This window comes from Corticium candelabrum, chromosome 11 (genome assembly GCF_963422355.1).
Source record: "Corticium candelabrum chromosome 11, ooCorCand1.1, whole genome shotgun sequence".
Taxonomy (NCBI): domain Eukaryota; kingdom Metazoa; phylum Porifera; class Homoscleromorpha; order Homosclerophorida; family Plakinidae; genus Corticium; species Corticium candelabrum.
In genome coordinates, this window is record NC_085095.1 from 7,988,148 (window position 1) to 8,016,101 (window position 27,954).

At 42.8% G+C, this 27,954-nt stretch overlaps 7 protein-coding genes across 7 annotated transcripts; 3 read left to right on the forward strand and 4 right to left on the reverse strand.

Moving 5' to 3' along the window:
* Nucleotides 1-46: 46 nt before the first annotated feature.
* Nucleotides 47-2,488, reverse strand: LOC134186403 (nuclear pore complex protein Nup54-like). Its single transcript, XM_062654372.1, has 2 exons — nt 2,256-2,488; nt 47-1,746 (listed from the first exon to the last, which is right to left on the reverse strand). Exons 1-2 carry the CDS (start codon nt 2,299-2,301, stop codon nt 56-58), a joined length of 1,737 nt encoding a protein of 578 aa, XP_062510356.1. The 5' UTR covers nt 2,302-2,488; the 3' UTR covers nt 47-55.
* A 52-nt stretch (nt 2,489-2,540) lies between these two features.
* Nucleotides 2,541-7,507, forward strand: LOC134186433 (chromatin assembly factor 1 subunit B-like). The gene is made up of 12 exons (XM_062654409.1): nt 2,541-2,790; nt 2,915-2,941; nt 3,160-3,271; nt 4,088-4,191; nt 4,664-4,760; nt 4,818-4,902; nt 4,957-5,053; nt 5,338-5,407; nt 5,474-5,556; nt 6,548-6,578; nt 6,641-6,766; nt 6,823-7,507. Exons 1-12 carry the CDS (start codon nt 2,556-2,558, stop codon nt 7,505-7,507), a joined length of 1,752 nt encoding a protein of 583 aa, XP_062510393.1. The 5' UTR covers nt 2,541-2,555.
* Nucleotides 7,508-7,536: 29 nt separating this feature from the next.
* On the reverse strand, nt 7,537-8,011 carry LOC134186434 (uncharacterized). Its single transcript, XM_062654410.1, has 3 exons — nt 7,959-8,011; nt 7,758-7,901; nt 7,537-7,690 (listed from the first exon to the last, which is right to left on the reverse strand). The coding sequence occupies exons 1-3, from the start codon at nt 8,001-8,003 to the stop codon at nt 7,640-7,642; spliced, it is 240 nt and encodes a 79-aa protein (XP_062510394.1). The 5' UTR covers nt 8,004-8,011; the 3' UTR covers nt 7,537-7,639.
* A 74-nt stretch (nt 8,012-8,085) lies between these two features.
* On the reverse strand, nt 8,086-9,175 carry LOC134186761 (splicing factor YJU2-like). The gene has a single exon (XM_062654815.1). The coding sequence runs from the start codon at nt 9,138-9,140 to the stop codon at nt 8,196-8,198; it is 945 nt and encodes a 314-aa protein (XP_062510799.1). The 5' UTR covers nt 9,141-9,175; the 3' UTR covers nt 8,086-8,195.
* A 47-nt stretch (nt 9,176-9,222) lies between these two features.
* Nucleotides 9,223-22,931, forward strand: LOC134187283 (centrosomal protein of 162 kDa-like). Its single transcript, XM_062655398.1, has 21 exons — nt 9,223-9,267; nt 9,323-9,505; nt 11,028-11,106; nt 11,418-11,720; nt 12,790-13,038; nt 13,289-13,326; nt 13,768-13,804; nt 13,866-15,112; nt 15,503-15,748; nt 16,228-16,350; nt 16,654-16,766; nt 18,040-18,217; nt 19,117-19,500; nt 20,003-20,794; nt 21,379-21,486; nt 21,595-21,711; nt 21,828-21,977; nt 22,039-22,091; nt 22,364-22,445; nt 22,506-22,607; nt 22,801-22,931. The coding sequence occupies exons 1-21, from the start codon at nt 9,223-9,225 to the stop codon at nt 22,819-22,821; spliced, it is 4,650 nt and encodes a 1,549-aa protein (XP_062511382.1). The 3' UTR covers nt 22,822-22,931.
* Nucleotides 22,932-23,101: 170 nt separating this feature from the next.
* Nucleotides 23,102-26,885, reverse strand: LOC134187284 (uncharacterized). Its single transcript, XM_062655399.1, has 4 exons — nt 26,094-26,885; nt 24,898-25,510; nt 23,918-24,465; nt 23,102-23,817 (listed from the first exon to the last, which is right to left on the reverse strand). Exons 1-4 carry the CDS (start codon nt 26,661-26,663, stop codon nt 23,209-23,211), a joined length of 2,340 nt encoding a protein of 779 aa, XP_062511383.1. The 5' UTR covers nt 26,664-26,885; the 3' UTR covers nt 23,102-23,208.
* Nucleotides 26,886-26,997: 112 nt separating this feature from the next.
* Nucleotides 26,998-27,883, forward strand: LOC134186780 (telomerase RNA component interacting RNase-like). Its single transcript, XM_062654834.1, has 3 exons — nt 26,998-27,282; nt 27,398-27,466; nt 27,570-27,883. The coding sequence occupies exons 1-3, from the start codon at nt 27,031-27,033 to the stop codon at nt 27,678-27,680; spliced, it is 432 nt and encodes a 143-aa protein (XP_062510818.1). The 5' UTR covers nt 26,998-27,030; the 3' UTR covers nt 27,681-27,883.
* The last annotated feature ends 71 nt before the right edge of the window (nt 27,884-27,954 follow it).

Consider the following 27,954-nt stretch of genomic DNA (forward strand, 5'->3'; position numbering starts at 1 on the left):
TTTATACTTGGAGTGACATTAGGGTTACTAAAGAAATAAGCCGTTCAGGTGACTACTAGACCTTCTTGTCTTGCAGTCCTTGTTCGATGATTGCTAGATCATCGAGGTCGTCGTTGAGGATTGATTTTAGATGCTCGAGCCCTCGCTGTTGTTCCTTCAAGTGTTGCTTGATCTCATGCAGAGACGCAGGGTCGAGTGCGAATTGAGTTTCTAGCGTGTCGGGTGGAGACGTGAGCGATTGCAGACGTATTTGAGACATGAGCTCGTTTAGTCGGCCTTTGAATTGCATGGGAGCGTTGAGTTCCGTCTGGATGCTGTCGAGTTGAATGTGTAGCTGCTCCTCGTCTGGTTGAACGGCGAATCCTTGTTTTCTCGTGATTTCTTGCTCGACCATGACGTGTAGAACGCGTCGTTGTAGTTCGTGGTGCTTGCGTCGGAGCTGCGCGAGCTTGGCCATCGTCGTCGTGTGTTGCTGCTGCAGTTGGCTGACGTTGTCTCGAATGATCTTCAGTCTCGATTGATGCTGCTGCGTCTCCTGCTCCTGTTGCTTGATCCGCTGCTGCAGTTCGGACAACCCGATGATGGGAACGGGAAGCATCCTGTTCGGATCGGGATTCTCTTGCTTCGCTGTGTCCCACATGAAATCGTCGATACCGACAGGCGGATTATCCAAATATGATTGAATCTGAGTCGACGTCATGCCGGATTTCAAATAGAGACGGACCACACCCACCTGTTTGAGTTGTGACTGCATCATTGTTGACTGTAGGACGTCGTAGAGACGACTAGCGGGAACGCGTCGGGTTCCACCCGCTGCGGATACTTCGCTCACGTACAACACGACCTCACAACGACCGCTCGGCAGTCCCTTGATCGTCTCCACACGTACAGCAAACTCGGGTTTCCCGCCGAGTATTCTATGGACTTCTTGTTGGATCACAGTCGACTTGTCATGCAGTTGACTCTCCGGCTGCTTGAACTCTAACCCTAACAGACCGTCTTCGTCCTTCGCTGTTGGCAACCGATTGTATGCGATCGATTTGAAGCGGCCGAATGGGTTTTCCGGTCTGAAGTTGACGACGTCTTGCTGGCTAGCAAACCCCTTGCCTTCTCCCCAATAAGCTTGCAGCTGGTTGAACTTGGCGATCACAGCGTCTCGCTCATCGCCAAACACATTCGGACGAGACAGAGCAAACGCCATGACAGTCAACTCGTTGCCTGCTGTCTGCACCTGCTGCTGTTGCCCAAACGACGTCCCTGAAGGCATACCTAACGTGAGACCAAGCCCTCCACCTTGAGGCTGTTGTCCTAACCCTAAACCTTTCCCCAATTGTAACCCGGTCATTCCTTGTCCGAGTCCTCCTCCTCCCAGTTGAAGTGCCATTCCTCTATTACCACCAAGTTGTAGGCCTCCCGTTTGACTCTGCATACCAAGACCGAGTCCAAGTCCAGTCGGCTTCGTTTGGTTCAAACCGAGGTTAAACCCACCCAATTTCTGCGTCTGTCCTAACCCTAATCCTCCAGTTTGACCACCAAGAGACAAGCCACCGCCTGGTTGACCGAGTCCAAGGCCGAGTCCACCAGTTTGTTGACTCGTTGTTGTTGTTCCGAGACCAAGTCTGAATCCTGTCTGCTGCTGCTGCTGCTGTTGACTGAGTCCCAATTGTAAGCCTCCTGTTCCTTGTGTCTGTGCCCCGAGACCGAGTCTCAAGCCGCCCTGCTGAGGTTGACCACCAAGTCCAAAGCCTAAACATTGCAATAATGGATAACACACACACACACACACACACACACACACACACACACACACACACACACACACACACACACATGCACACACACATGCACGCGTGCACACACACACACACACACACACACACACGCACACACACACACACACACGCACACACACACATGCGCGTGCGCACGCACACACACACACACACACAAGTTGGTGCCAAATGTAACAACATCCACTGCATCTAATCACCAACATCATTGGCTCTCTTGTGTTTCCAACAATTTTAATTAATTAATTAACTAAACTAATCAATTTCTCTAAATATTTTGCAACATTCAAATATATTTTTCCTAAAATTTCTATAAAATAGTAAAAATTACAACATTAAATATTAAAAATTATGTTTTAATATTAATGCTCAGAATATCAAAATTTAATTTAAAATTTTGCTGTCATGTCACGTGACACTCCAGTGCAGACGTCACACCAAACTGTATTGAAACGTACTCGTTACCTGTTCCTCCTCCCAGCTTAAAGCCTTGTGTTTGTCCAGTCTGCATGATGAGACGATAATTTGTGCAATTGGGAGCTTGAAAAGCAACAGAAGCAACGATTTTGTCCAAAAAAATTCACGCACCGAATGGGCCCCTTTACAAAACAATTAAACAGAAAGCAATAAAGTTGTCCGTATCACACCAGCGAATCAATCCCGTAAGCTCAATTTGAATTTTCTCTGAAATCTCACACTCATCCTCTCTTAGCTAACGTGCGTTAGATTTAGGCGCGAACTACACCATTTACCCCGGATATCAGAATGAAATTGTGGACGCCAGAAATCTCTTGGCACGAAAAGCTAAGAATTCTCAGTCTCGATTTGTATCCAAAGCCAATTAAATGCGGTGAATCAATTGTGTGGAAGCTAGCGACAGCCGGAGCGGACAATGACGTGAAAATATGGCACGTAACCGTGCCAGGACGCAGTCTCGAGTTTCGAGCAAGTCTTGATAGGCATAGCAACGCTGTGAACGTTGTCAGGTTTTCACCCAGTGGTGAGTACTGCTTCAGTCAGTGCCGCTGTGCTTTGCGTACCCCGACGTTCGGCTGCGCTGATTGTTAGCTGCGCATGCATAGTAATGGACGGGTGTGCGAGGTATAATTGTTGTTTGGTTTTAGGAGAATTTCTGGCATCTGGAAGTGACGGTGAGATTTACATAAATTAAGTAAAATTTAAAAAAATTAATTAAAAATAAAGTTGTATAAATTGATATTAATTTTTATTTATGTTTGTGATGGTGTAAAGCATTTCAACACTTTATTAGTTTGTGTTACTAATCATATCTGGTTTATTAATTTTGTTGGTTTGATATCAAATTTTATTCAAATTGTGTGCATTGCTGGGTGTTTTTGATGTTTGTTAGATTGCTCGATTATGTTGTGGAGATTCAGTGAGGACAAACCTGTACAGAAACAGACTCTGAAGGATGATTGTGAGCCGAATAAAGAGAATTGGTCTGCCGTCAAGATTTTAGGGTTAGTCGTTTTGAAGTGCACACACACACACACACACACTCACACACACACACACGTACACACATACACACACACATGTACACATATACACACACGTAGACACATACACACACACACGTACACACATACACACATGTAGACACATACACACACATGTACACACACACACACACACACACACACACACACACACACATACACGCACACATGCACACGTACACACACACACGTACACACATACACACGCACATGTACACACACACATACACACATGTAGACACACACACACACACACACACACACACACGTACACACATACACACATACACACAGGTAGACACATACACACACACACACACACACACACACACACACACACATACACACACACACACACACGTACACACATACATACACACACACACACACACACATACATGCACACATGCACGTACACACACACGTACACACATACATGCACACACGCACACATACACACACACATGTACACACACACATGTACACATACACGCACGCGCACACACACACACGTACACACATGTACACACATGTACACACACACACACATACATGCACACATGCACGTACACACACACGTACACACATACATGCACACACGCACACATACACACACACACGTACACACACACATGTACACATACACGCGCGCGCACACACACACACACACACACACACACACACACACACACACACACGTACACACATGTACACACACACACACACACACACAAGTATTGTGACATTTTGTAATTGTGATTGTGTTGTATGTGTCAGAGGTCATGCTGTTGGTGTGTATGATATTTCATGGTCTCCTGATTCAAATTTTATGATATCTGGTGCTATTGATAACCGAGCTATTGTGTGGGACGTCAAGAAAGGCAATTTATAATCAAATGAAACAAAAGAGTTAGACGACCGTCAACGTGGAGACAAGGATGGACGATAGATGGATGGATGGATTGATTGATTGTTGGACAGAGGCAGACAAATGGACAAAGAAACTGATTAGTGGATAAACAAATGGGCTGACAGTTGGATAGACAGCAGATATTGGCATCATGCCACATGGATGGAAAGATGACACACAAACACATGGACAGACGGACAGACAAATAGACATCCGACAGACAAATAGACTTACATACATACATACAGACATACAGACAGACAAATAGACATACAGACAGACAAATAGACAGACAGATATATGGATAAACAGATATACAGTTAAATGTACAGACACATGAATGAACAAATGGACAAACACTGAAACAGACATATTTTTGGAACAGAATGTCACTCCACTGACGACAGCAACACAACTTAATCACCAAATTTTCCTATTTACAGGTAAAACGTTGCTAACCTTTTGTGAGAGTGACAGCTATGTTCAAGGTGTTGCTTGGGATCCTAGACAGCAATACGTGGCGACTCTCAGCAATGATTCGTAAGCCACATTCCGGCATGATCACACCCACGCATCACATTGTATTACCATATTCAGATCGTGCAGAATCTACTCGTTGATATCCAAGCAAAACCTGATTCATCAGATCTCTAAGTGCAATCTGGGAAGAGAGAACTTTGATGTCTGTGTACATGTCTCGTGTGCTTTGGTTTTTGTCTCATTTTCATTGTGTTAGGAGAAGCTTCTCAAAATGTCATTTGAGGGATCGACGTTGGGCAGTTTCTTTAGACGACTTACTTTCTCTCCGGATGGTTTACTGTTGATTGTACCATGTAAGATGACATTGCTACATAATTACTTAATTATTATATGTTACTAAAGTACTTAATTAATATCAATTATTTTTGATAATGTTGATATTAATTTGAGGTTGAGTAGAGTCTGTGAATTCAAAGTGTGGATATCTGTTATCCTGTGCTGTGCTGGTGTGTGTGTGTGTGTGTGTGTGTGTGTGTGTGTGTGTGTGTGTGTGTGTGTGTGTGTGTGTGTGTGTGTGACAGTCACATGCATCCCAGTAACACATACGTTTCATACGTATTACACTGTTTTTCATCAGCTGGTAAAATTGAAAAAGATGGCTCAAGTTTCAATGCAACGTTTGTGTTCAACAGAGCATCACTCAGCAGGTGAGAAACTTGGTTGACATGTCAGTCAAACAGTGACATTTATATGTATGTCTGTTGTGTTGTTAGGCCTGCTGTATACCTTCCCAGTCCGGGAAAATCTACCATTGCCGTTCGATGCTGTCCAGTCTTCTTCCAACTGAGACAAAAAGGTGTGCAGTTGGGTCAGATCTGTTTGTCATGAAATTCAATGACAGGAAGTTGATAGCATGTTCAACTGTCCGTCTGTCTATCTGTAATTTGTTTGTCTGTCTGTCTATTTGTTTGTCTGTATGTCTATTGTCTGTCTGTCTGTAATTTGTCTGTCTGTTTGTCTGTCTGTCTGTTTATCTGTCTATTTGTTTGTCTGTCTATTTGTCTGTCTGTCTGTCATTTGTCTGTCTATTTGTCTGTCTGTCTGTTTGTCTGTCTATTTGTTTGTCTGTCTGTTTGTCTGTCTATTTGTTTGTCTGTCTGTCTATTTGTTTGTCTGCCTATTTGTCTGTCTGTCTGTTTGTCTGTCTATTTGTTTGTCTGTCTATTTGTTTGTCTGTCTATTTGTCTGTCTGTGTAATTTGTCTGTCTGTCTGTCTATTTGTCTGTCTGTCTGTAATTTGTCTGCCTGTCTGTCTGTAATTTGTCTGTCTGTCTGTCTGTCTGTTTGTCTGTAAGTTGTCTGTCTGTCTGTTTGTCTGTCTATTTGTTTGTCTGTCTGTTTGTCTGTCTGTTTGTTTGTCTGCCTATTTGTCTGTCTGTCTGTAATTTGTCTGTCTGTCTGTCTGTAAGTTGTCTGTCTGTCTATTTGTCTGTCAATACATATATTTTCAAACATTGAACTATTATACACCATCTAAGCAAAGCAACTAAATACTACCCAAGCCAATGTCTGTCTGTAATTTGTCTGTCTGTCTGTCTGTCTGTGTCTGTTTATTTGTCTGTCTGTCTGACTGTCTGTCTATTTGTCTGTCTGTTTTTGTCTGTCTTTGTTTGTCTGTCTATTTGTCTGTCTGTCTGTCTGTTTATTTGCCTGTTTGTCTGTCTATTTGTTTGTCTGTCTCTGTCTATTTGTCTGTTTGTCTGTTTATTTGTCTGTCTGTCTGTCTGTCTGTCTTTCTTTCTATTTATGCCAACCTCAAGTATGTCCTAATCTCAATGTATTCCTAGACGTGAGCGACAACTGCAAGACATTATTCAAGTAAGTATTCTACACGAACGTCCAATTGTCACAATCGTTGCTACCTATTCTCCACCTCACAGATTGCCATATCGGATGGTCTTCGCTGTGGCCACACTAGAAACTGTCCTACTCTACGACACACAACAGACGCTGCCCATTGCAATGATAGGAAAGATCCATTACGCTCCATTAACGGATCTCACTTGGTGCGTCAATCATCGTGCATTTTCTCACCCATTTAGTGCTCATACGTTTTTCCAAGGTCTACAAATGGTCAACTGCTGGTTGTATCGTCATCTGATGGTTACTGCTCGCTCATTGAGTTTGCAGATGGAGAACTAGGCGTCCCTCTAACGCCTACAGAACTCCAACAGATTAACAGCAACACAACCATCTCTGCACCTGCAAATGCATGTAACCCAGTGAGTCAGCAGACGTCGGGCATGAAGCTTGAGAAATCGGTTCTTGCGACAAACGCAACACAAGTGTATCCTCATGTAGTTGCTACGGCAATTCCTGGAGCAGCAACAAGCGCTCAACGAGCACCGACTATGAAATCTTCGGATCATGCAGCATGTGGAGTAACTCTGAATGAACCGTATGTGAAGAGGGTAATACAGGAGTCTACGATGCCTGTTTCTATGGTTACCTTACTCCCACCCATTGGCCACACCCCCACACAACCAACTCATGTTTCTGTGGTTACCTTACTCCCGCCCACCAGCTACACCCACACACAACCGACCAACCAGTTATCATCCCTACAAGTCAGTGATCATGATGTGTACACTATCCCAATCAAAACTGAATTGCCACAGCCGACGCCGACGCCGGGATGGCACACACCAAACTCACAACAACCAGCAAACATGGGCAACGCAACTCCCGACAGTGGAGGTCAACTCAAACCGCGCAGGCTGCCATTATCTGCCCTCAAAGCTGTCTGACACAACGAATCAAGAGAGACACACACAGATGGACTTTAAACGTTTAGACCTCCTTCGTACATGCTCTGATACTTGTGTAAACCGTTTACTTTTACGTTCACAATATAACTGAGCTATTTACAAGTGTAATCATCAGAAGAAATATTTCCTCTCCGGTTTACCGTCTAGTCTGTCTTGTCGCTTCTTCACAACAACAAAACGTATAGTTAGGCGCTTGAATGGTTGCTGATGTGATGGGTCTGCGTCTTACCTTGTGCCACGTGAGTAGAGAGTATATTCCTGCTGGTACTAGAAGGCCAAACACGAAGCCGTAAAATGCAGTCTTGGGTGTCACTCTGAATGTGTCGAATGTGCGTTCCCTCATGAGGCCCCACCGCTCGATAGCTTCGGATTGCTATTGAAAGAAGGCAATTGAGTGTAATGAAAATGGAAGGGTAGACTGGCGGCGTACAAGGAGGTCTCCGTGTCGATCTGGAGGCTTGAACTTGGACGCCATTTTGGAGGTTTGATAGCAATTTTGTGTACGCGGGGCGCTTTATACTTCGCAAAACTATTGCTACGTTAGTATGATATCTAAATATTTATTTGATTACCACGCGGTAACTAAAAATCTAAATTTAACTAATTTAATTAAATTTTGATATGTACATGTGCGTAATCAGTTTAGACGATTAAACAATGTCAGTTGTTACTCGTTGCTGTCACTCTCACTGTTGCTGCTGCTGATGCCTTCGTATCCACCAAGTAAACTCAACCCTGAAGCTGGAGCTCCCTGCTGCTTCAACCCAACTGCAGGCTGTTCACTTCCATTACTCAACTCTGGTTTGACCTTTTTCTTCACCAGAACTCCCAGCGTTCTCATAGATCCCAACGTTTTCTCCTCTAGTTTTGCCTTCTTTGCTGACGGCTCTTCATCGTTGTCTCTACTGGTCAACAAATCGGTTGCTTTCTTTATAGGATCACTGGCCTTCTTTGAGATTCTTTCTTCATCATCTGAATCATCCTTTATCCTTCTAATGTACTTAGAGTCTGTACCAAAAACGGCTTGGACTTCGGCCTCATCTTCTTCATTTGCTTTCTTCAGGAGCATCTCTTCAAATTCTCGATTTTTTGAGAGCATGTCCTCGTGGTCCACCTTGACAAATCGTGAGTTCTGGTCTTTGATCTCTTCTAAAGCGTCTAGAATGTCCATTTCTCTCTTCGATTCCTTTGTTCGACTCTCAAGTGCTTTCATTGGGTTGCTCATTTCTTCTTCTTCTCTCTCTGCATCAAGACGTTTGTCTTCTTCGTCTGCCAGTTTTTGTGCTTCAAACGTCCTCGTTGCTCCTCCTTCACACACATAATCCGTCGTTTCCGGGTCCGTTCGGAACACAATCTCAGATATACATCCGGGACATCGAATATAGAAACGATATTTTCGCAGTCCCAGATACGTGTCGTTCTGTACCGTCTCCCTTCTAGCGTTGAACTTCTTTCCCTTGTACACGTAGTTGCCACACGTGTTGCACTGCATAGAAAAGGGCGCCATAATACGAATAACATACTGACGGTCTTTAGGAAGGTGAAGCTTCGGAATCTTAGTAAAGTCAAAGTCTGGCGGAAAGTACTTGTTCAAAACCTTCCGTTCGGTCATCTCACAAACAGCACTGCCACGCAAAGATGACGTTAATGTTAAACCTAACGCGCGCTAAAATATGTTACAGCGCGTGATCTAAATGGCTGAAGGATATGACTCTGACTTGGAGCGTTTTCTGCAAGAAGTACGCACAGATTGCTTAATCACAAAATTTAAAATAATAAAAATCTTGTTTCTAGACTATTTCATCCGATGTGGATTCACTAGCGGCTTCGTTACCAAGCAGTCCCGAAGTCTCAATAGACAGGCGACACGGACAACAGAGTGGAAAGACTGTTGGTCGACATTGGTGGGACGATGACGAGGAGATCGGAGAGAGGCGCAGCTTTCTGAAGCCTGTACGAGAAAAAGAGCTAGAAGAAGTAAGAAGATGGTGGAAATGGCATCTTTTCGTGTCTCATTTCTCTGTCGGCTAGCTTGCCTGTTTGTTTGTTTGTTTGTTTGTTTGTCTGTCTGTCTGTTTGTCTAAGTAGTTGGTTAGTTATTTGTTTTGTGTATTTGTGTAGTTGTCTGTCAGTTCTGTAAATTGATCAATACATTCTGTGAATTTCTATCTGTCTGTTTCTCTGTCTGTCTGTTTCTCTGTTTCTCTGTCTGTATGTTTCTCTGTCTGTCTATTTGTCTGTTTCTCTGTCTGTCTGTTTGTCTTTTGTTTGTCTGTTGTCTATTTCTCTGTCTGTCTGTTTGTATGTCTGTTTGTCTGTTTGTTTGTCTTTTTGTTTGTCTGCATGTTTGTTTTTGGGTTGTCTGTCTGTGTGTCTGTCTGTCTTTCTGTATGCTTGTCTGTTTGTCTGTTGTCATTAATTGTCTGTCTGTCTTTGTTTGTCTGTTTGTTTGTCTGTCTGTTTGTTTGCTTTTCTGTCTGTTGGTTTGTCTGTTTGTCTGTTTTTGTGTCTGTCTGTGTGTCTGTCTGCCTTTCTGTATGCTTGTCTGTTTGTCTGTTGTCATTAATTTATTGGCTGTCTGTCTTTGTCTGTCTGTTTGTTTGTCTGTCTGTTTGTTTGCTTCTCTGTCTGTCGGTTTGTCTTTCTGTTGTCTGTTTGTCTGTTTTTGTGTCTGTCTGTTTTGTCTGTCTATGTGTCTGTCTACCTTTCTGTATGCTTGTCTGTTGTCTGTTGTCATTAATTGTCTGTCTGTCTTTGTTTGTTTGTCTGTCTGTTTGTATGTCTGTTTGTATGTCTGTTTATATGTCTGTTTGTATGTCTGTTTGTCTGTTTGTCTGTTGTCATTAATTGTCTGTCTGTCTTGTTTGTCTGTTTGTTTGTCTGCCTGCTTGTTGGTTTCTCTGCCTATCTGTTTGTCTTTCTGTTTGTCTGTTTGTCTGTTTTTGTGTCTGTCTGTTTGTCTGTCTGTGTGTCTGTCTGTCTTTCTGTATGCTTGTCTATTTGTCTGTTGTCATTAATTGTCTGTCTTTGTTTGTTTGTCTGTCTGTTTGTCTGTCTGTTTGTTTGTCTGTCTGTTTGTCTGTTTGTTTGTCTGTCTGTTTGTCTGTTTGTTTGTCTGTCTGTTTGTCTGTTTGTTTGTCTGTCTGTTTGTCTGTTTGTTTGTCTGTCTGTTTGTCTGTTTGTTTGTCTGTCTGTTTGTCTGTTTGTTTGTCTGTCTGTTTGTCTGTTTGTTTGTCTGTGTGTTTGTCTGTTTGTTTGTCTGTCTGTTTGTCTGTTTGTCAATGGTAGTATATTTTCTTAAATCGACACTAGAACATTCACATATCATAAACTAAAAGAATTTCCAGCGACCACCAAGGCCGCAAACAAAACACTGTTTGTCTGTCTGCCCATTTGTTGTCTACTTTTTTGGAAGTCTCTCTGTTTGTCTGCAATAGTACACAGTTTTGAATTACGTGTAGTGGCAAGTGATTGTTCTATTCTTTATCATATGTTGTAGACAGCTGGATTGAAGACGTCTGCAACCTTTCAGTCGACAACAGCAAAATCAGACTTTAGTGCTGACAGTCTAGATGCAGGTACAGTATAATAGGTGTGTGTGTGTGTGTGTGTGTGTGTGTGTGTGTGTGTGTGTGTGTGTGTGTGTGTGCATGTGCGTGTGTGTTGTTCGTGCATGTGTGCATGTTGTGTGTGTGTGTGTGTGTGTGTGTGTGTGTGTGTGTGTGTGTGTGTGTGTGTGTGTGTGTGTGTGTGTGTGCTTAGTCGTGTTGGCCACTCACTCCACCGTGTGTGCACACATGCTAACCAATCATTCACGGAATAATGTGAAACTTATGTCTCTCCTCATCTCATTCTGTACAAACACCATATCAAATGTGTGTTCTATTAGTTCAGCCTGTTGATGACCCGTCCATTGCTCATCAGTCTGATGATTTCAATGACACATTTAGTGCATCATCGCATGCCCAGTCTCCACTCATTCAATCCAAACCAAGTCAGTTCTCTCAGTCTGGAGTTTCACTACAACACGGGTTAGACACGATGGAAGAAGCGGCTGATAAGGAACGTTTCTTTGCTCAGTTGGAGGAGGGACGCTCATCACCCGTAGACTATGGAGAGCTAAATAGAAATGAGGATCTTAATGTAACAACAGGGACGTTGAAGGAGCTGGAAGAGCAGTTGAGGAAGAAAGGTGATGTGATACAGAAAGGCAGACAAATTGATAAGGAAACAGACAGACAAACGAATGGAAAGACATGCAAACAGGCAACAAAGTACACACACGTAGACAGGCAAGAGATAGACATGCATATAGACAGACAAACAAATAGACAGACAAACAGATAGACAGACACATAGACAAACAAACAGATGGACAGACACATAGACAGACAAACAGATAGACAGACACATAGACAGACAAACAGATTGGCAGACACATAGACAAACAAACAGATAGACAGACACATAGACAGACAAACAGATAGACAGACACATATACAGACAAACAGATTGGCAGACACATAGACAGACACATAGACAGACAAACAGATAGACAGACACATAGACAAACAAACATATAGACAGACACATAGACAAACAAACAGATAGACAGACACATAGACAGACAAACAGATAGACAGACACATAGACAGACAAACAGATAGACAGACACAGACACAGACAAACGGATAGACAAACACATAGACAGACAAACAGATTGGTAGACACATAGACAAACATGTAGACAGACAAACAGATAGACAGACATACAGACAGACAAACAGATAAACAGATAGACAGACACATAGACAAACAAACAGATAGACAGACACATAGATAGACAAACAGATAGACAGACACATAGACAGACAAACAGATAGACAGACACATAGACAGACAAACAGATAGACAGACAGACACAGACAAACGGATAGACAAACACATAGACAGACAAACAGATTGGTAGACACATAGACAAACATGTAGACAGACAAACAGATAGACAGACATACAGACAGACAAACAGATAAACAGATAGACAGACACATAGACAAACAAACAGATAGACAGACACATAGATAGACAAACAGATAGACAGACACATAGACAGACAAACACATAGACAGACAAACACATAGACAGACAAACAGATTGGCAAACACATAGACAGACACATAGACAGACAAACAGATAGACAGACACGTACACAGACAAACAGATATGTTTGCATACTTAATCAACTTTTGTCGTCTTTACAGATGCTGATGAAGCTTCTAGTAACTCTCTTAAACGCAGTGGCAAATCGTCATCGTCTTCATCAAGCAGCAGTAGCAGCTCATCTAGTAGTCATTGTAGTTCTTCTTCTCGTAAAGTTAGCAGCAAAGATGGCAGTGAAATCAGCGACAAATCATGCAATGGTCAGACATCAGACAATGAGAAGGTAACAGAAGGTGATGGTAAGCAACATGAGGATAGTGGAGAGAGAAGCTCAGAGACACCTGATGTTGGTATGGTGATTTGTACAGCAAGTTTAGTGCATTTGCTATTGTATCGTCACACACACACACACACACACACACACACACACACACACACACACACGCACACACACACACACACACACACGCACGCACACGTCTAACGTGCACATGTAAACAAACTGAGAGAAAAGAACTTACAAACTGTAGCTACTTGGTTGTAGTTCTAAACTGATTCTCATATTGTCTTCTATGATCACCTTTGTGTTTGTGGTTGCAGCCCAGTCTCTGTGGAAGACTACAGGCAAGTTAGCACAGGTAAGTGTCTAACAGCTAGCCACAAATAAAAGGACACAATCCACGTTGTGGTTACTCAGTAACATCTGCTTAGACACGCATGAAATTGTTTATGAACAAGAGACTTGACAATGTGACATCTGACAGTGATGTGAATGTAACAGACGTTGGGATATGGTTTTGATTAAGAAAACTTGAAAACTAATTTTTGGCTGTGTGTATGTGCATGCGTGCCTGTGTGCGTGCGTGCGTGTGTGCATGTGTGTGTGTGTGCATGTGTGTGCATGCGTGCATGTGCATATGTGTGTGTGTGTGTGTGTGTGTGTGTGTGTGTGTGTGTGTGTGTGTGTGTGTGTGTGTGTGTGTGTGTGTAACATTCAGAAATTTAAACAGACATTGTGCATTTCTTTCTTCTAATAATTTTAATTACATTTTTTTCTATCTGATTGTTTACTCTTTTAGCTTGACTCAGTGATCGGTCGAGACAAATTCACTAAAGGTATTGTCTTTCCACCAACTTCCGTTTATCCCATAGTACCACCACACGTTGTACCTTTCAGTTGTGTTGGATGCCATGCAGCATGCGTCACCAAACACAGACAACTTAGTCGGCATGCAACCAGAGAAACGTGGTTTCGAATTGTCACCAGTACGAGCCAGTGATAGTCCACCATTATCTCAACAAGTACCAGAAGTTATTGATTCAGTAGAGATTAGACAAGTGAGGTCAGACGATGATGATGACAGCAGTGAAGACGACGAACATCTCAGTAGGAAAGAAGATGAAGAACTGAGTGGGAACGACTCACAACAGATTGCAATGGAGGAACTTCAAGCTGCACTGAAAGCAGCCGGGTTGCCTCTTATAGGAGGGGAATGCGATGATCGTGATGATCGTATTGACGTGTCTCTATCAGGTCTTATCATTGAAGGTGCCGGTGGAGGCACGGTTGAAAAGATTAGTGAGTCAGGCAGCTTACTAACGTTAGCTCAAATGCACAATGTGTCTGCAGATGTGATAGCATTAGGGGCAGCTCACAGCCAGAAAAGAGATTATCAAATTCAAATCAAACGAGACGACTCCCGGGAAAGCAACGAGTCGTTGACATCTCAAGTTTCTATTGACCGGCAAGCCAACAGTGAAGAAACATCACGAATTGGCTCACCTGACAAATCACAAATTGAAGAAAGGAAGTTTGATTTCTCGCCTCTTGACACGATACGTGACGATCCTCGAGGGTTTGACCTTTCACCTGCGACTCCATTCTCACCACAACTTTCACCTACTGTTGCTCAGAAAGCGTTAGCTGATGCTGAGGTCGAAGCCATTGTGGCCGATGTAAAGAAAGTTGAGACAGAACTTCAACGTGTCGTGAATTCAACGAAGAAAAAGATTCAAAAGAAGAAACCACTCGCCGCAAAGTTCAGCAATTTAAGTCCACGAGTCAGTCAAATGCCCATGAAATCGAGAGTTGTGAAGAAGAAGGAGGAGCCGGGGTATTTAAAATCAACTGCCAGTACTGACTTACGTTATGGTTGGGGAGCAGGAGGATCCGGCAAAGTGTCAGCTGGTGATACTAAAATGGCGTCATCCTCTCATACGTTGAGACAGACTCATACACTTGAAGGAATTCAATTAGGGAAAGCAGTAGGGAGTGATGTGGGTGTGAGAGAGCGTTTGATGGATGTTGAGACGTCAGTGGGGAATGTGGATGCTGTACAGCTTGCAGCGTCTGTTGACTCATTTGCATCATATCTTCATCAGTTTGTGGAGCAGGCACCGGGCACTGCAAGTTCGGTTGCTATGGTGAGTGTAGCAGGGCTGTAGTTACACAAACCTTCGTGTGGTGTGCATGTCTATGCAGGCATGTGCGTGTGCGTGTGTGTGTGTGTGTTTGTGTGTGTGTGTGTGTGTGTGTGTGTGTGTGTGTGTGTGTGTGTGTGTGTGTGTGTGTGTGTGTACATGTGTGTGTGTTTGTTTGTTTGGATGTGTGTTTGTTTGAATGTGTGTGTTTGTTTGTTTGAATGTGTAGATTTGTTTGGATGTGTGTGTTTGTTTGTTTGTGTGTTTTTGTGTGTTTGTTTGTTTGTGTGGGTGTGTGTGCATCGTTGTACAGCATTTTCCACACTTAAACAGATTTTATTGCATTTGTGATTGTGTGTTTGTGTATTGTTGGTCGTTTGCTATATCTCATAGAGAACGTGGACATCTACAACAGATGAGAGAAACGCACACGAATCATCAGCGGGAAAACCATTTACCGCTGTTGGAGGGAAAGACGTCAAACTTGATGAAGTCAATCAGTGCAAACGATGTGATCGACTGCAATCAGAAGCTGATGAAAGAGAGAAGCATTGGAGAGAACGAGCAGCCGAAATGAAGCAACAACACGACGAAGAGAGACGAAGACTCCAGCAAGAAGTATTTATTCTACAAGCCAAGGTCAGTGTACATCATGATGTAGATGTTGTAATGGATGAGGTTATTGAATGGGCGTTATTTAGGCTGTGCATGTATGATACTTGCTTCTGTTATGTTTACGCAATTGGATGGTGTGTGTGTGTGTGTGTGTGTGTGTGTGTGTGTGTGTGTGTGTGTGTGTGTGTGTGTGTCTGTGTCTGTGTCTGTGTCTGTGTCTGTGTCTGTCTGTCTGTCTGTCTGTCTGCACACAAGTGTGCACACAAGTGTGTGCACTGTCATTTTGTAAGTCTGTACAATTTCAGCTTGTCAAAGTCTGAGGTAGTAATGAAAGTTTTTTATCGTTATATATTACACCCACCATACAGCCATGGTGTATGTTGCATGTTTCACACTCTATTAGTCCATGTGGTTGCCTCACATTTTGGGTAACATGTTGGTGGGACGTAGAAATACACGATTATTTGCAGATGGTTTGTGATTGAGGAATTTTGATGTTACAGTTGAGAGCCACAGAGCAGGAACATCAAGACAAACGGTTAGTGGAGGGCGATCATCAGTTAGAGTTGGAGAGACTGGAGAGAGAGTTAAAGGAGCAGGAAGGCTTGATACAAGGATACCAGCTGGTAGAGTTTAGTAGATGAACAAAGACAGACATTGCAATGCTGTGTCTTGTCATAAGGACAGATGGACAGACAGACAGATAGACAGATCAAGTGACTGACAGACAGACAGATAGACAGACAGACAGACAGACAGGCAGACAGACAAACAGACAGACCAAGAAACAGATCAAGAGACAGACAGACAGACAGACAGACAGCTCTGACTTAATTTGTCAAATTGTATAGAAATTATGTATTGATAACAACTAGCTGTTATGTACTGTATTGTTAGGTTTCATGGTGCAATGTGTATGTGTTGTGTAGGAAAATGAACGTCTTTACAAGGAAGTGAAAGATCAGCAAACGAAGATGAAAGCGGTCGAGAGTCATCTGTTTACTGAGAATCAACGTCAAGCAGCTGAACTTGTCTCTGTTAGGTGTGAAATGTTAGGGATAGGTAGTAACATAGAATAGACTGACAAATAGGGAGACAAACTTGTGGGGAAGATAAACAGATGGATAGACAATACATGGACAGACAGATGGAATTACAAATCAGATGGACAGATGAATGGACAGAAAGACAGACAGACAAGAGGCCCGAAAATATCTCAACCAGCTCTTATCAACAGCAACATGGACAACTGAGTGCAGACAGGACGAGTTTAAGAACTACTGGAGGACGCGATTCTCAATTGTGATGCAGCAGTGCAATGCAAGAGTGTTACTGGAGAAGATGAGTAGAGTCCAGTATAGTGGTGACTCAGTTGGTGTCATTAGTAACTCTGTTAGCTTATTGTCAACTGTTTGACTCTTAGTCGTAGTTAGGGACTTCTTGGGTCCTAGTTCTCTTAGAACTTGCTGATTTTAGCGTAGACTGTAATAATGTCTTGTATAAGAAATGTATGTATTGACAGACAGACAGACAGACAGACAGACAGACAGACAGACAGACAGACAGACAGACAGAACAGACAGGCAGACAGAGACAGGCAGACAGAGACAGGCAGGCAAGCAGACAGACAGACAGACAGACAGACAGACAGACAGACAGACAGACAGATCCTTGGAATCAAGATATAATTGAAAGAGCAGCAGAGCAAGATGGGTTTGCAGCTTAAGCCAGAGAAGAATTGAAAGAGAAGAAGTATAAGGACAAGATACTAGCAGCAGGAGGACACGCAAGTACCATTCCCTTAGTACTGGAACACTGGGCGTTGCGGCTGGGAAGCTCACACGTATCTCCATCAACTGTCTGAGAAATTGGCTGACGAATCTGGCAAGAAAAATGGTGGCCAGTTCAAGAATTATTGGAGGCGATGCTTATCAGTTGCTCTGCAATCATGTAATGCTAAAGTTTGTCAAAGAAGATTAGCCGTCAAATGAAGAACATGGACTATATTAGAGATACTTATTCACTACAACTTTGTTTCCGTTAATTTGACTTGTGTAACTTGACCCATGGTAGTACTGATGTTGAAAATAAATGAAAGATAGACAGACAGACAGAAAACTGACAGACAAACACATGGTAATCAGGTGGACAACTCAAAGTATAGACAGACAGACAGACAGACAGACAGACACATGGTAATCAGATGGACAACTCGAAGTATAGATAGACAGACAGACAGGGAGACAATCACTTTAGTCATTGCTCTTTGAATGGCTATACTTAGACGCAGTATTGCCTTTTGTATTCAATGGCAGGTCCAAGCTGGAACGACGTGAACAGGAGCTTCTCGCTGTTGGGGCCATTACTGGTCGGCAGCCACCTGAAGGCAGTGCTGCTTTAGGAGCAGCTCGAATACATGAACTGGAACATCAGCTTCACGATGCCAAACAGACAGAAGAGCAATTGAGAGGTGAAGTTAGTGAAGGGAAAGAGGTAAGAAGGATGTATAGTGGGGCAGTGTGGGATTGGAATACGCATGGTGTGTGAGCTTTATGTTCACAGACTGGAATCAGCACACACACACACACACACACACACACACACACACACACACACACACACACACACACACACACACACACACGACAGAATGTAAATTCCTTTTGAAGACAGTGTGACCATGTTTCTTTGTTTGTGTTTGTTTGGCTGTTTGTTTGTTTGTTTGCTTGTGTTGTTTGTTTGTGTATTTATTTGTTTGTTTGTTTGTGTATTTATTTTTTGTTTGTGTTTGTTTGGCTGTGTATTTATTTGTTTGTTTGTGTGTTTGTTGTGTATTTATTTATTTTTTGTTTGTTTGTGTGTTTGTTTGTGTGCATTTGTTTTTGTTTTTTGTTTTTGTGTGTTTTGTTTGTTGTTTGTTTGCTGGCTTGGTCATCTAGTTGTGTCTGTCTATTTTATTGGTTGCTGTTAATACATTTGATTGTTTGTCTGCTTGTTTGTCTGCATGTCTTTTTGTTTGTTGTTGTATTTGTCTTTTTGTTTTATTTGTTTGTTTATTTGTCTGTCTTTTTGTATGTTTGTCTATTTTTCTTTTTTTGTTTGTTTGTTTGTTTGTCTATGGTTTTTGTTTGTTTGTTTGTTTATTTGTCTTTTTGTTTGTTTGTTTGTCTATTTGTCTTTTTATTTGTTTGTTTGTTTGCTTGTTTGTTTGTCTATTGTCTTTTTGTTTTGTTTGTTGTTTGTCTATTGTCTTTATTGCTTGTTTGTTGTTTTATTTGTTTCTTCTTTATCCTATAGACATACACGTACATGATGTACTAGATATGTAAACACATTTGTCTTCTCTCTGTCACAATCAACTCTCAGCTATTGATTCATTTCTTGTACTTCAGGTAAATCGCATGCTTGAAGAGAGTTTGTCTGCTCTAAAACTAGAAATGGCAGCAACCAGTGATCAACTCAATCAAAAACTCTCTCAACAGAAAACAATTTCAGATGCATCCTTGCAGGCAGTAGAACAGAGAATTGAGAGTATGCACGTGTCCCATGAAAAGGAAGTTGCAGCGATGAAACGGCAGTTGAGATGGTATGTAGAGAATCAGGAGCTGTTGGACAAAGATGCTGAAAAGATCAGGAGATACGAGGTGGATTTGGAGAGAATGCGTGCAGCGTTGCAGAGTGCAAAGTGTGAAGGAAAGGAAGCGAGTGATAGGACGAGACGGAAAGATAAAGAGAGACAGGCTGATGCGAGGAGGATACAGGATTTAGAGAGACAGGTGGGCTGTGTGGATTGGCTGACTATAGCTTTTATGTATGAAAATGTATGAAAAAGACAGAAAGATGGACGGACAGACAGATGGATGGACAGACAGAGAGACAGATGGACAGACATACAGACAGATGTACAGACAGACAGACAGACAGACAGAGAGACAGAGGTACAGACAGACAGATGAATAGACAGACAGACAGACGAATGGACTGACAGACAGACGAATGGACAGACAGGCAGATGTACAGAGACAGATAGACAAACAGACAGACAGATGGACGGACAGACAGACAGAAGGACAGACAGACAAACAGACAGACAGACGGATGGACAGACAGGCAGATGTACAGACAGACAGACAAACAGACAGGCGGATGGACAGACAGGCAGACAAACAGACAGACAGACAGACAGACAGACAAACAGACAAACCAACTGACTAGAAAAATAGGCAAAATGAATGTCAGTGTTATGCCACGCTACAACTTCTTCCATTTTATTTGCAGGTTCGTGAGATGGACCAAGTCATTCGTCGTCGTCATCCCAACTCCCTTCCTGCTCTTATTTACGCCGCCAACGTATCCTCTGAGACAGCAAGCACAAAATCCGAACAACAAACACTCTCCAACTCGTCACCCAAACACTCAACAATCTTTCTCGAACAGAAAGTTCGCACCCTAGAAAGTCAACTCTCAGCAAACGATGAAGAATGGGAGCGAAGGTTGAGATCAATACAACAAAAGCACAACAACTTACACATGGAATACGAGGGACAAATCGCTAACCTCACTCAGCGACTACACAATTTCCAGTCTGCGTCTCGTACTCCTGGCAACACTCATCCTCACACGACAGTTCAAGCATTAGAAAAAGAGTTAAGGAACGTCCAGTTGACTAACCAGGCTCGCGTCGAGCAGCTACAGAGTGAGAACAACGCATTGAAGGTGCAACTAAAGCAAGGGAAAACGAACGATGACCAAACGGTTGTGAGAAGGAAGGCGCGACGAAGGCTTGTTGTTGATCCAAAAGTGAAAGGAAACGATGTTGTGGATGTGACTGCAGAAGACGTCGGTGTGTTGACTGATGCATTGAGGGACACTCGTGAGGAGGTGGGGGCATTGAAAGAGGCGAATGCAAAGCTGGAAATGGATAGGAATCAGTTGCTTGTTGAGGTGGGGAGGCGAGAGGGAGCGAGGAGGGATGGATCGTGTGAGCACGAGGAGAGAGGTTATGATGCTAGAGTTTTCGGTGATGAGTCTCGTAGGTTGGTTGAGGAGAGTCGACGGTTGAAACAGCAGGTAATTGTTCCGACTGATAGTTGGTTGTTGTTGATTTGTTTTACACTGTAGGATGAATAGGTTTGTTTAGTGTTTGTTTATTAGTTGATTTGGTTGTTTGTTTGTCTATTGTGTTTTAATTTTTACGGGTTTGTTTGTCTGTCCATATGTCTGTCCAAATGTCTTTGTCTGTCTGTCTGTCTGTCTGTCTGTCTGTCTGTCTGTTTGTCTGTCTGTCTGCCTGCCTGTTGCCATTTTATTGTGTGCTGTGGTTTGTGGGTGACATGAAGTATAGAATGCTGTGTGATCAACATCCACATTTTCTGTCTGATTTGCAGATTGCCTAACTGCATGTCTGAGATTGCATGTCCAGATCTTTTATTTGTTGTGCTTGTCTCTGTTGATTATGGTTGCTACACGTGTACACACACACACACACACACACACACACACACACACACACACACACACACACACACACACACACACACACACTCAAATTGCATGAATCATGATGTTGTGCATGTTTGATCTCTCACCAGTACATGTATATGATAATTATCTAACCATTTGTACACACGTGTGATTGAATTGTTGCGTTTCAGGTCTCTCATCTGCAACTTGATTTGGAGCATCAGCGAGTTCAACTAAATGCACAAGCGGCTGAAGCTGCAGCTCGACTAAGAGAAGCAACAGAAGCAGCAGACGAAAAGGTACACTGTGTGTGTGTGTGTGTGTGTGTGTGTGTGTGTGTGTGTGTGTGTGTGTGTGTGTGTGTGTGTGTGTATGTGTGTGTGTGTAAAATCAAACCACTTGTTCAGATTAAAGCTGAAAAATCCAGATTTCAAAAGCAACTGGAAGCAGAAAAAGCTAAATCACTTGTTGCAGCATCAGACTCAGAGCTTGAGAGGTTGAAAGCCAAAGTCTCAGCCCAAGAGGTACAACAGCTTTGCAATTTGTCTGTCACCTTGTCTGGCTGTCTTCACTCTCTATGTTTATCACACTCATTTGTTTATTTCTATTTGTTGTGAGGTGACTTGCTGTGTGGTTGTAGATGGTGATTCGTCATTTTCAGAAGCAGTTTGCGTCGTCTCCTGACAGCACGAGCATGTTAGCTGCTGCTCGTGTTCGAGAGGAGAAACTGAAGCAGCAAGTTGAACGACTTCACAGAGAGCTGACTGATGCACAAGATCACCACACACCTGTGTGTATTTGTCCTTTATGTGGAGGTAGTAGATCAACTTGAGTTGTAATGTTATGAGTAGGAAAGGAGGCATTATGAAGTCTTAGCATCAAAGATTACAAGTATGGAACAGAAGTGAGTTGTGTTACCCCCAACTAAATGTACACACACACACTGCACACACACACACACACACACACACACACACACACACACACACACACACACACACACACACACACACACACACACTGCACACACACACACACACACACACACACACACACACACACACACACGCACACACACACACACACACACACACACACACGCACGCAAGCACACACACTCACAAACAAACGGCCATATGTTGTCTGTCTGTCTGTTGATTTCTCACTTAATATAAGGCATTCACAACGTGAAGAAGAACTACGTAAAATCATCTTCAGAAATCAGCAAACTGCAGGAGTGGAAACAGACCAAGCAAATGTAATTCATCTCTACCATTGATACACAATAAATCATACAACTTTGAATTTCCTCTGTAAGGTTTACTTGAGGCAAGAGCTTGAGCTGAAAAACCAACAGGTCGAGAGATTTCGCGAAGAACTTGATATTATATTGAATGTTTTGCAGCAACTCAAACAACAGGTAAGATAATCAATCAACTATGAGTAACGTCTAGGAGGAATGTTGTTAGATCGTGTCGCTTGTGTGTGTGTGTGTGTGTGTGTGTGTGTGTGTGTGTGTGTGTGTGTGTGTGTGTGTGTGTGTGTGTGTGTGTGTGTGTGTGAAAATACGTGCACAAACAAATAGCCACTTGTTGTTGTCATCTTATTTTTAGGGTATTGTCATACCATTATGAACTTACATACAAGACCACAGACATCTGTATATTGAACATAAGGCAAATAATACTTACTACCAAATCTTCTCTCATACGATCACTAGTACTGTACAACAGTAATGTACACAAATATTATTGTGATGGCAATAATAGAGTATGAGTCATGCAGTCAGTAGTGGGTCAATCACATGTTATCCAGTTGTGAAGGTCTAAATCATGTCTGTGCACTTAGATCATTGCAATGCATCCATCAGTTGACCTTCGTTGACATTGCATAGTCACAATCATGACAATGTGGATTATATTGAGCATTATGAGTGTCTGATCACCAAACAAACATGCAACCGACACACAGAGATATCAAAAAAAACATTACACATTGGTTGACTGCCAATTGTCTGTGAGTTATGTGTATGCATCTCTCAGCATGCCATCAACGTCTTCTTTTTGTTGACTCCATATTTCCTGCAACGTCTCCCATGCTGGCCGTGCATGTACGAGGAGATAATCATTAGTTGGATGGAGACTGTAATAGAAACTGCTGAGCACACACGTCTGACATAAACGTCCAGTGATGAGGTAATAGAGAATGTCCAGCTCTTGGGCACTGAGTGGATGGACATTGTGATATCCGGCCAGGATGTGACGACTTACGAGTTTCAAACCGTTTTTCTTTCCGATCGCAGCGTATGCCATTGCTATTGCAATATCAGCGACTCGATAGCTCAACACAATATCTCCATAGTCGATGATACCCGACACATGTCGTTGTCCTGCTTCATCTGCTTTGCCCATTAAGATGTTACGGTCATTGAGGTCACCATGAATGTAGTTCATGGGAAGAGTTTTCAGCACTGGAAGAACGTGTGACTCGAATGCATCGATCACTTCTGTGACTAACTGGCGTTTTTGTTTGGTGTCAACGGCTGGGATGTATGGTCTGGTTAGGGTGAGGTTTGGGGCAAGGTTCCATAGATAGTTTCGTTCGTCAACAGCTTTATGTCGTGGAAAATCCTAGAAACAGTAAGGGGAATGCTGACCACCAAATGGACACACACACACACACACACACACACACACACACACACACACACACACACACACATGAACTCACCTTCAAGTGAACACTAATATTTCCAATAACTTCTCCAACATGCCTCAGCACCACATCAGTTTGCTCCACATCAGCCAGCAACTCTCCACTAAGAAACGTCAACAGCCTTATTGCATACACAGGGTCACCCTCAGTACAATCAGGATGAGGGATGGCATGAAGCACCCTCAAGTCACCTTCCCTGGTCAGCAGCGGCCGAGGGCAAGGCAACCCTCGGGATCGAAGATGCGACATAAAGTCATTCTGTGCGTCAATCAAATCAACATTTACTGATTCTTTTCTGTTGGTGACTTTCATCACAAACACTTCTCTACTCGACGCGCCGTCGCCGTCTGTCTCTCGGACGCCTTCGATACGAAAATTGCGGTCATCATAACCGTCCATCTCTGATATCAGAGTCTCGTCCACACTAAGCAGTGGGAAGAACGTTCTTGCTAATTGAGCAGCATCGATGCGCGTTACAACTGCTCTGTCGAACGTTTCGCTATCACAACTGCTCGCAGACATTCTGCTAGGCGTGGCCGACTGTTTCGCGGGTCTGTGATGTACTGTACCAATAGGAAACGGTACATGTAGCGCACGGTAACCTGTAGCGCACTAGGGTTGACTCGCGTGGCCAGACCTTTGGTACGCGGGTCCTTTTCCAACGCTGTTTTACGAGAACTCTAATAGAGCCTTAGATTGATCCTTTACTTACGTGCTTCGCTTTTTGTTTAATTTTATTTTATTTTATTATAAAATTTTAAGTTAAGAAGCATGGTCCTCGAAGGCCATACCTCACTATGAAGTTGTATACATATACTACACTCACATGCACCACACTTGAAATGCATTGCAACATAATATTTTCACAAATTAAAAATTTAATTTCAAGACTCGGAAAATATCACAAGTGAATGTGAGTTACCATATAAGCTACCTGCAGCACAATCGTCAGTCAAATAAGGTTGTCCTCTTCCCTTCATAGATCTGTAAACTTCATGATGTTTTACATACATCTCTAAACATTCTGATAATGTCGTCTTTTGGTTGACTCCATACATCTTCCAATGCCTTCCATCCAGGGACTGCACTCGCCAGGAGGTAGTCATTTGTTGGATCGAGGCTGTAGTAATAACTACCAAATACACACGTCTGGCACAACCTTCCTGCAACAAGATAATAGAGAATGTCCAGCTCTTTGTTGCTCAATGGATGAATCTCCTGATAACCAGCCAGGATATGACGACTTGCCACTCGTAGCCCGTCTTCTTTGCCAATTGTGGCGTAAGCCATTGCTATAGCAATATCAACGACTCGGTAGCTCAACACGATGTCTCCATAGTCTAAAATACCGGACACATGTCGTTGTCCTGCTCTGTCTGGTTCACTTAAGAGAATGTTGTAATCATTGAGGTCGCCGTGGATGTAGTCCATGTCAAGAGTTTTCAAAACTGGAAGAGCTCGAGACTCGAACTCATCCATCACTTCTGTGACCAGCTGCCGTTGAGGTTTATCACTGATTGCATGGACATATTTCCTGCATGTGAGCAAACTCGTTCCCAAGTTCCAGTGATATTCACGATTGTCAAGCGCTGAATGTCTCGGGAAGTCCTACAAAAACATGAACACAATAAAGGAAAATAGCCCGGGGTGATTTTATGGCAGCATATTATTTGTTATATTTAAACAAGTTTTTAACCTATTATCTAAAGACGTTTAGACTACATTATAGCATGTCAGTAAGCTAACTCATTTAGTATACTCAACAGGATATAAAGGCCCTACTAGAAATGCTCAACACTATTTGCTTTATAGTCGTTCTGTGATACACCGTACTCTACAGCATGAACCCTAGTTTCAGCTAGTTGCCAGTCTTCCAGGGTGGCAACTCTGGTACATGTATGTCTCCATCCAAGTCCCTGCATGTCAGTGTAGTGTATGTGTACCCTTTTGAGGACCTCCGAAAAAGAAGAAAAGAAACTCTACAGAAAAAACCCTCAAGCTCCAGCAGTGAGAACCCATCATTGCCACATGAAGAAGCCCACAAAGGTCAGACTCAAACCATGACCCAGTGGGCCAGGTGCCAAGCCACCAACTAGGTGCTACTGGACCTCCACTGGAAGCTCCCATTACTCGATTTTTGGAGGACAGTCAATACAATAAGTTAGTCACGTCATTTATCAGTATGTCTGACATTGAGATGGATGCTCATCTTCCCAATAGTTTTTCCCAATTCAAAGAAGAGAGACGGAGTCTGTGTCACCTCCACCAGCAGTTGCCCTGTGAGATAAGTCAGCAATCGTACAGCATACTTCAACTCCTCGTCCTTCTTATGATGAGCAACAGAATGCAAAACAATATACTCTCCGTTCCTAGCTTGTACAGGCTCTGGAACAGCAAACCCACCCGCCCGCAAGTGAAGCATGAAGTCATTCTGAGCCACAAGCATCTCAGTGTCCTCAGATTCCTTTCTGTTGGTCACTTTCAACGTAAACTGTTTTCTTTTCCGACCACTTTTGTCGTCTAGAACGCCCTCAATGTAGAAATTGCGGTCATCATAACTGTCCATTTCTCTGATCGATTTCTCATCGACTGTCGCAAATGGAAAGTAAAGTTTCGCCACTTTGGCCGCGTCCGTTCGTGTTACAAGCGGTTTGTCGTATTTACAAGTGTCGTATTTGTTGGATGTAGACATGACAGCGGAGAGACAAAGCGGTGACACTTTGAAGACAAAGCGGCGACACAGAACTGTGAGGATATGCATCACAAAGATGTCCTCGGAGTCCCATTAAACATTGTGCGTGCAAACAACGTCTTAGGAAATGTAGATCTTAGGAATAGATGAATACATTGTATATAATGTCTACATTGTATATACAATTTTGGATGCCAGATTTAGCCAGATAAAAGACTTGACTGTTTGTAATATTAAAAAGTTTGTTTTATCAGGAATGTTATGTTATTTTAACCAGACTAAAGGACAGAATATTATAGCCAACGTTCTACTCACATCGGGCTTTCAGTAAGCTGACATTGTTCGCACAAACAAAAGTCTGTTATGCGAGGTTATGTCTGATTTGACTACCCGTATATTGTTGTCTCGGTTCCCGTATTGTTCGCCATTGTTTTTCATGAGTGGAAGAAGGAGAGACGTTGAAGAGCCCGCAGACGTAGAAGAGGAGGCCGTTGCCTCTAACAGTTTTGCAAATGACGGCAGCTTCTTAGACCAGTTTCGGAAGTCGATGGAAAACGAAGAGAAAACGAAAAGCAAAGATGAGAGCGGGAAACGTGACGAAAAAGCGGAGAAAACGACCAAGAGCGACGACGAAGAGAAAGAACGGGAAGCGGAGAGATTCATAGCTGGCTACATGGGACAGATGAAGGTAATGAGGGTCTCTGACTGCCAGTTTTGTGCGAGTGAAGCGAGTTGAACGGTTGATACATAATGATGTCGTTGGAGGCGAATTGTCAACTTATGCGCGAGTGAATTTTCACTAGGGGAAGCGGAAGGCGTTGATGAAATCAAAGCCGCGACCACCAAAGAAGAAGAAAGAACAAGAAGAGGATGTAAGGATTTTACTTAGTGGGGATGGGTGGGGATGCCCCTCCCACCCCCGGTTAGTATTATTGGTCATTAGCTAATCAGTTGGAGTGTCGCCAATCGTGACAGGATCACAGTGACAAGTCGAGTGCGTGGAAGGCGTACATGGCTGAAGTAGAGAAGTACAAAGCAATGAGCTGTTCAGACGATACGCCACACAAGAGACCTCTCGTTAAATGAAAACGAAAACGACGAGTTTGTATTGTAGTTGAACGATAGGTAGTTCATGCTTTTGCTTGTATGTATTACATAGCTTACTTTCTTTTATAGCCTTGCTGTAGTGTATAATTTCCATTTGAATCAGTTGTTTGTTTGTTTGTTTGTGTGTGTGTGTCACACACACAGGAAGGCTGTGATTAGGATGGAAACGTCTTCTTCTTCAATGTCTTTCTGTGGTCTGTCGTTTGTAATTAATTAAGGTTGATTAGGGACAGGACAACGTGGACAGCATTGC

What these genes read in the sequence shown, in the direction of transcription:
- LOC134186433 (XM_062654409.1), top strand. Translation starts at nt 2,556, where the DNA reads ATGAAATTGTGGACGCCAGAAATCTCTTGGCACGAAAAGCTAAGAATT. An exon ending in AACAGAGCATCACTCAGCAG is followed by an intron (nt 5,408 to 5,473) that starts GTGAGAAACTTG and finishes TTGTGTTGTTAG; the next exon opens with GCCTGCTGTATACCTTCCCA. An exon ending in AACTGCAAGACATTATTCAA is followed by an intron (nt 6,579 to 6,640) that starts GTAAGTATTCTA and finishes TCCACCTCACAG; the next exon opens with ATTGCCATATCGGATGGTCT.
- LOC134186434 (XM_062654410.1), bottom strand. Translation starts at nt 8,003, where the DNA reads ATGGCGTCCAAGTTCAAGCCTCCAGATCGACACGGAGACCTCCTT. An exon ending in ATCGACACGGAGACCTCCTT is followed by an intron (nt 7,902 to 7,958) that starts GTACGCCGCCAG and finishes TTCTTTCAATAG; the next exon opens with CAATCCGAAGCTATCGAGCG. An exon ending in CTCTACTCACGTGGCACAAG is followed by an intron (nt 7,691 to 7,757) that starts GTAAGACGCAGA and finishes GTTGTTGTGAAG; the next exon opens with AAGCGACAAGACAGACTAGA.
- LOC134187284 (XM_062655399.1), bottom strand. Translation starts at nt 26,663, where the DNA reads ATGCATATCCTCACAGTTCTGTGTCGCCGCTTTGTCTTCAAAGTGTCA. An exon ending in AGATGTATGTAAAACATCAT is followed by an intron (nt 24,466 to 24,897) that starts GAAGTTTACAGA and finishes CTATTGGTACAG; the next exon opens with TACATCACAGACCCGCGAAA. An exon ending in ATATTAGTGTTCACTTGAAG is followed by an intron (nt 23,818 to 23,917) that starts GTGAGTTCATGT and finishes TACTGTTTCTAG; the next exon opens with GATTTTCCACGACATAAAGC.
- LOC134186780 (XM_062654834.1), top strand. Translation starts at nt 27,031, where the DNA reads ATGAGTGGAAGAAGGAGAGACGTTGAAGAGCCCGCAGACGTAGAAGAG. An exon ending in GCTACATGGGACAGATGAAG is followed by an intron (nt 27,283 to 27,397) that starts GTAATGAGGGTC and finishes AATTTTCACTAG; the next exon opens with GGGAAGCGGAAGGCGTTGAT. An exon ending in AGAAAGAACAAGAAGAGGAT is followed by an intron (nt 27,467 to 27,569) that starts GTAAGGATTTTA and finishes CAATCGTGACAG; the next exon opens with GATCACAGTGACAAGTCGAG.
- LOC134186761 (XM_062654815.1), bottom strand. Translation starts at nt 9,140, where the DNA reads ATGACCGAACGGAAGGTTTTGAACAAGTACTTTCCGCCAGACTTTGAC.
- LOC134187283 (XM_062655398.1), top strand. Translation starts at nt 9,223, where the DNA reads ATGGCTGAAGGATATGACTCTGACTTGGAGCGTTTTCTGCAAGAA. An exon ending in TGGAGCGTTTTCTGCAAGAA is followed by an intron (nt 9,268 to 9,322) that starts GTACGCACAGAT and finishes TCTTGTTTCTAG; the next exon opens with ACTATTTCATCCGATGTGGA. An exon ending in TACAGGATTTAGAGAGACAG is followed by an intron (nt 19,501 to 20,002) that starts GTGGGCTGTGTG and finishes TTTTATTTGCAG; the next exon opens with GTTCGTGAGATGGACCAAGT.
- LOC134186403 (XM_062654372.1), bottom strand. Translation starts at nt 2,301, where the DNA reads ATGCAGACTGGACAAACACAAGGCTTTAAGCTGGGAGGAGGAACAG. An exon ending in TAAGCTGGGAGGAGGAACAG is followed by an intron (nt 1,747 to 2,255) that starts GTAACGAGTACG and finishes TGCAATGTTTAG; the next exon opens with GCTTTGGACTTGGTGGTCAA.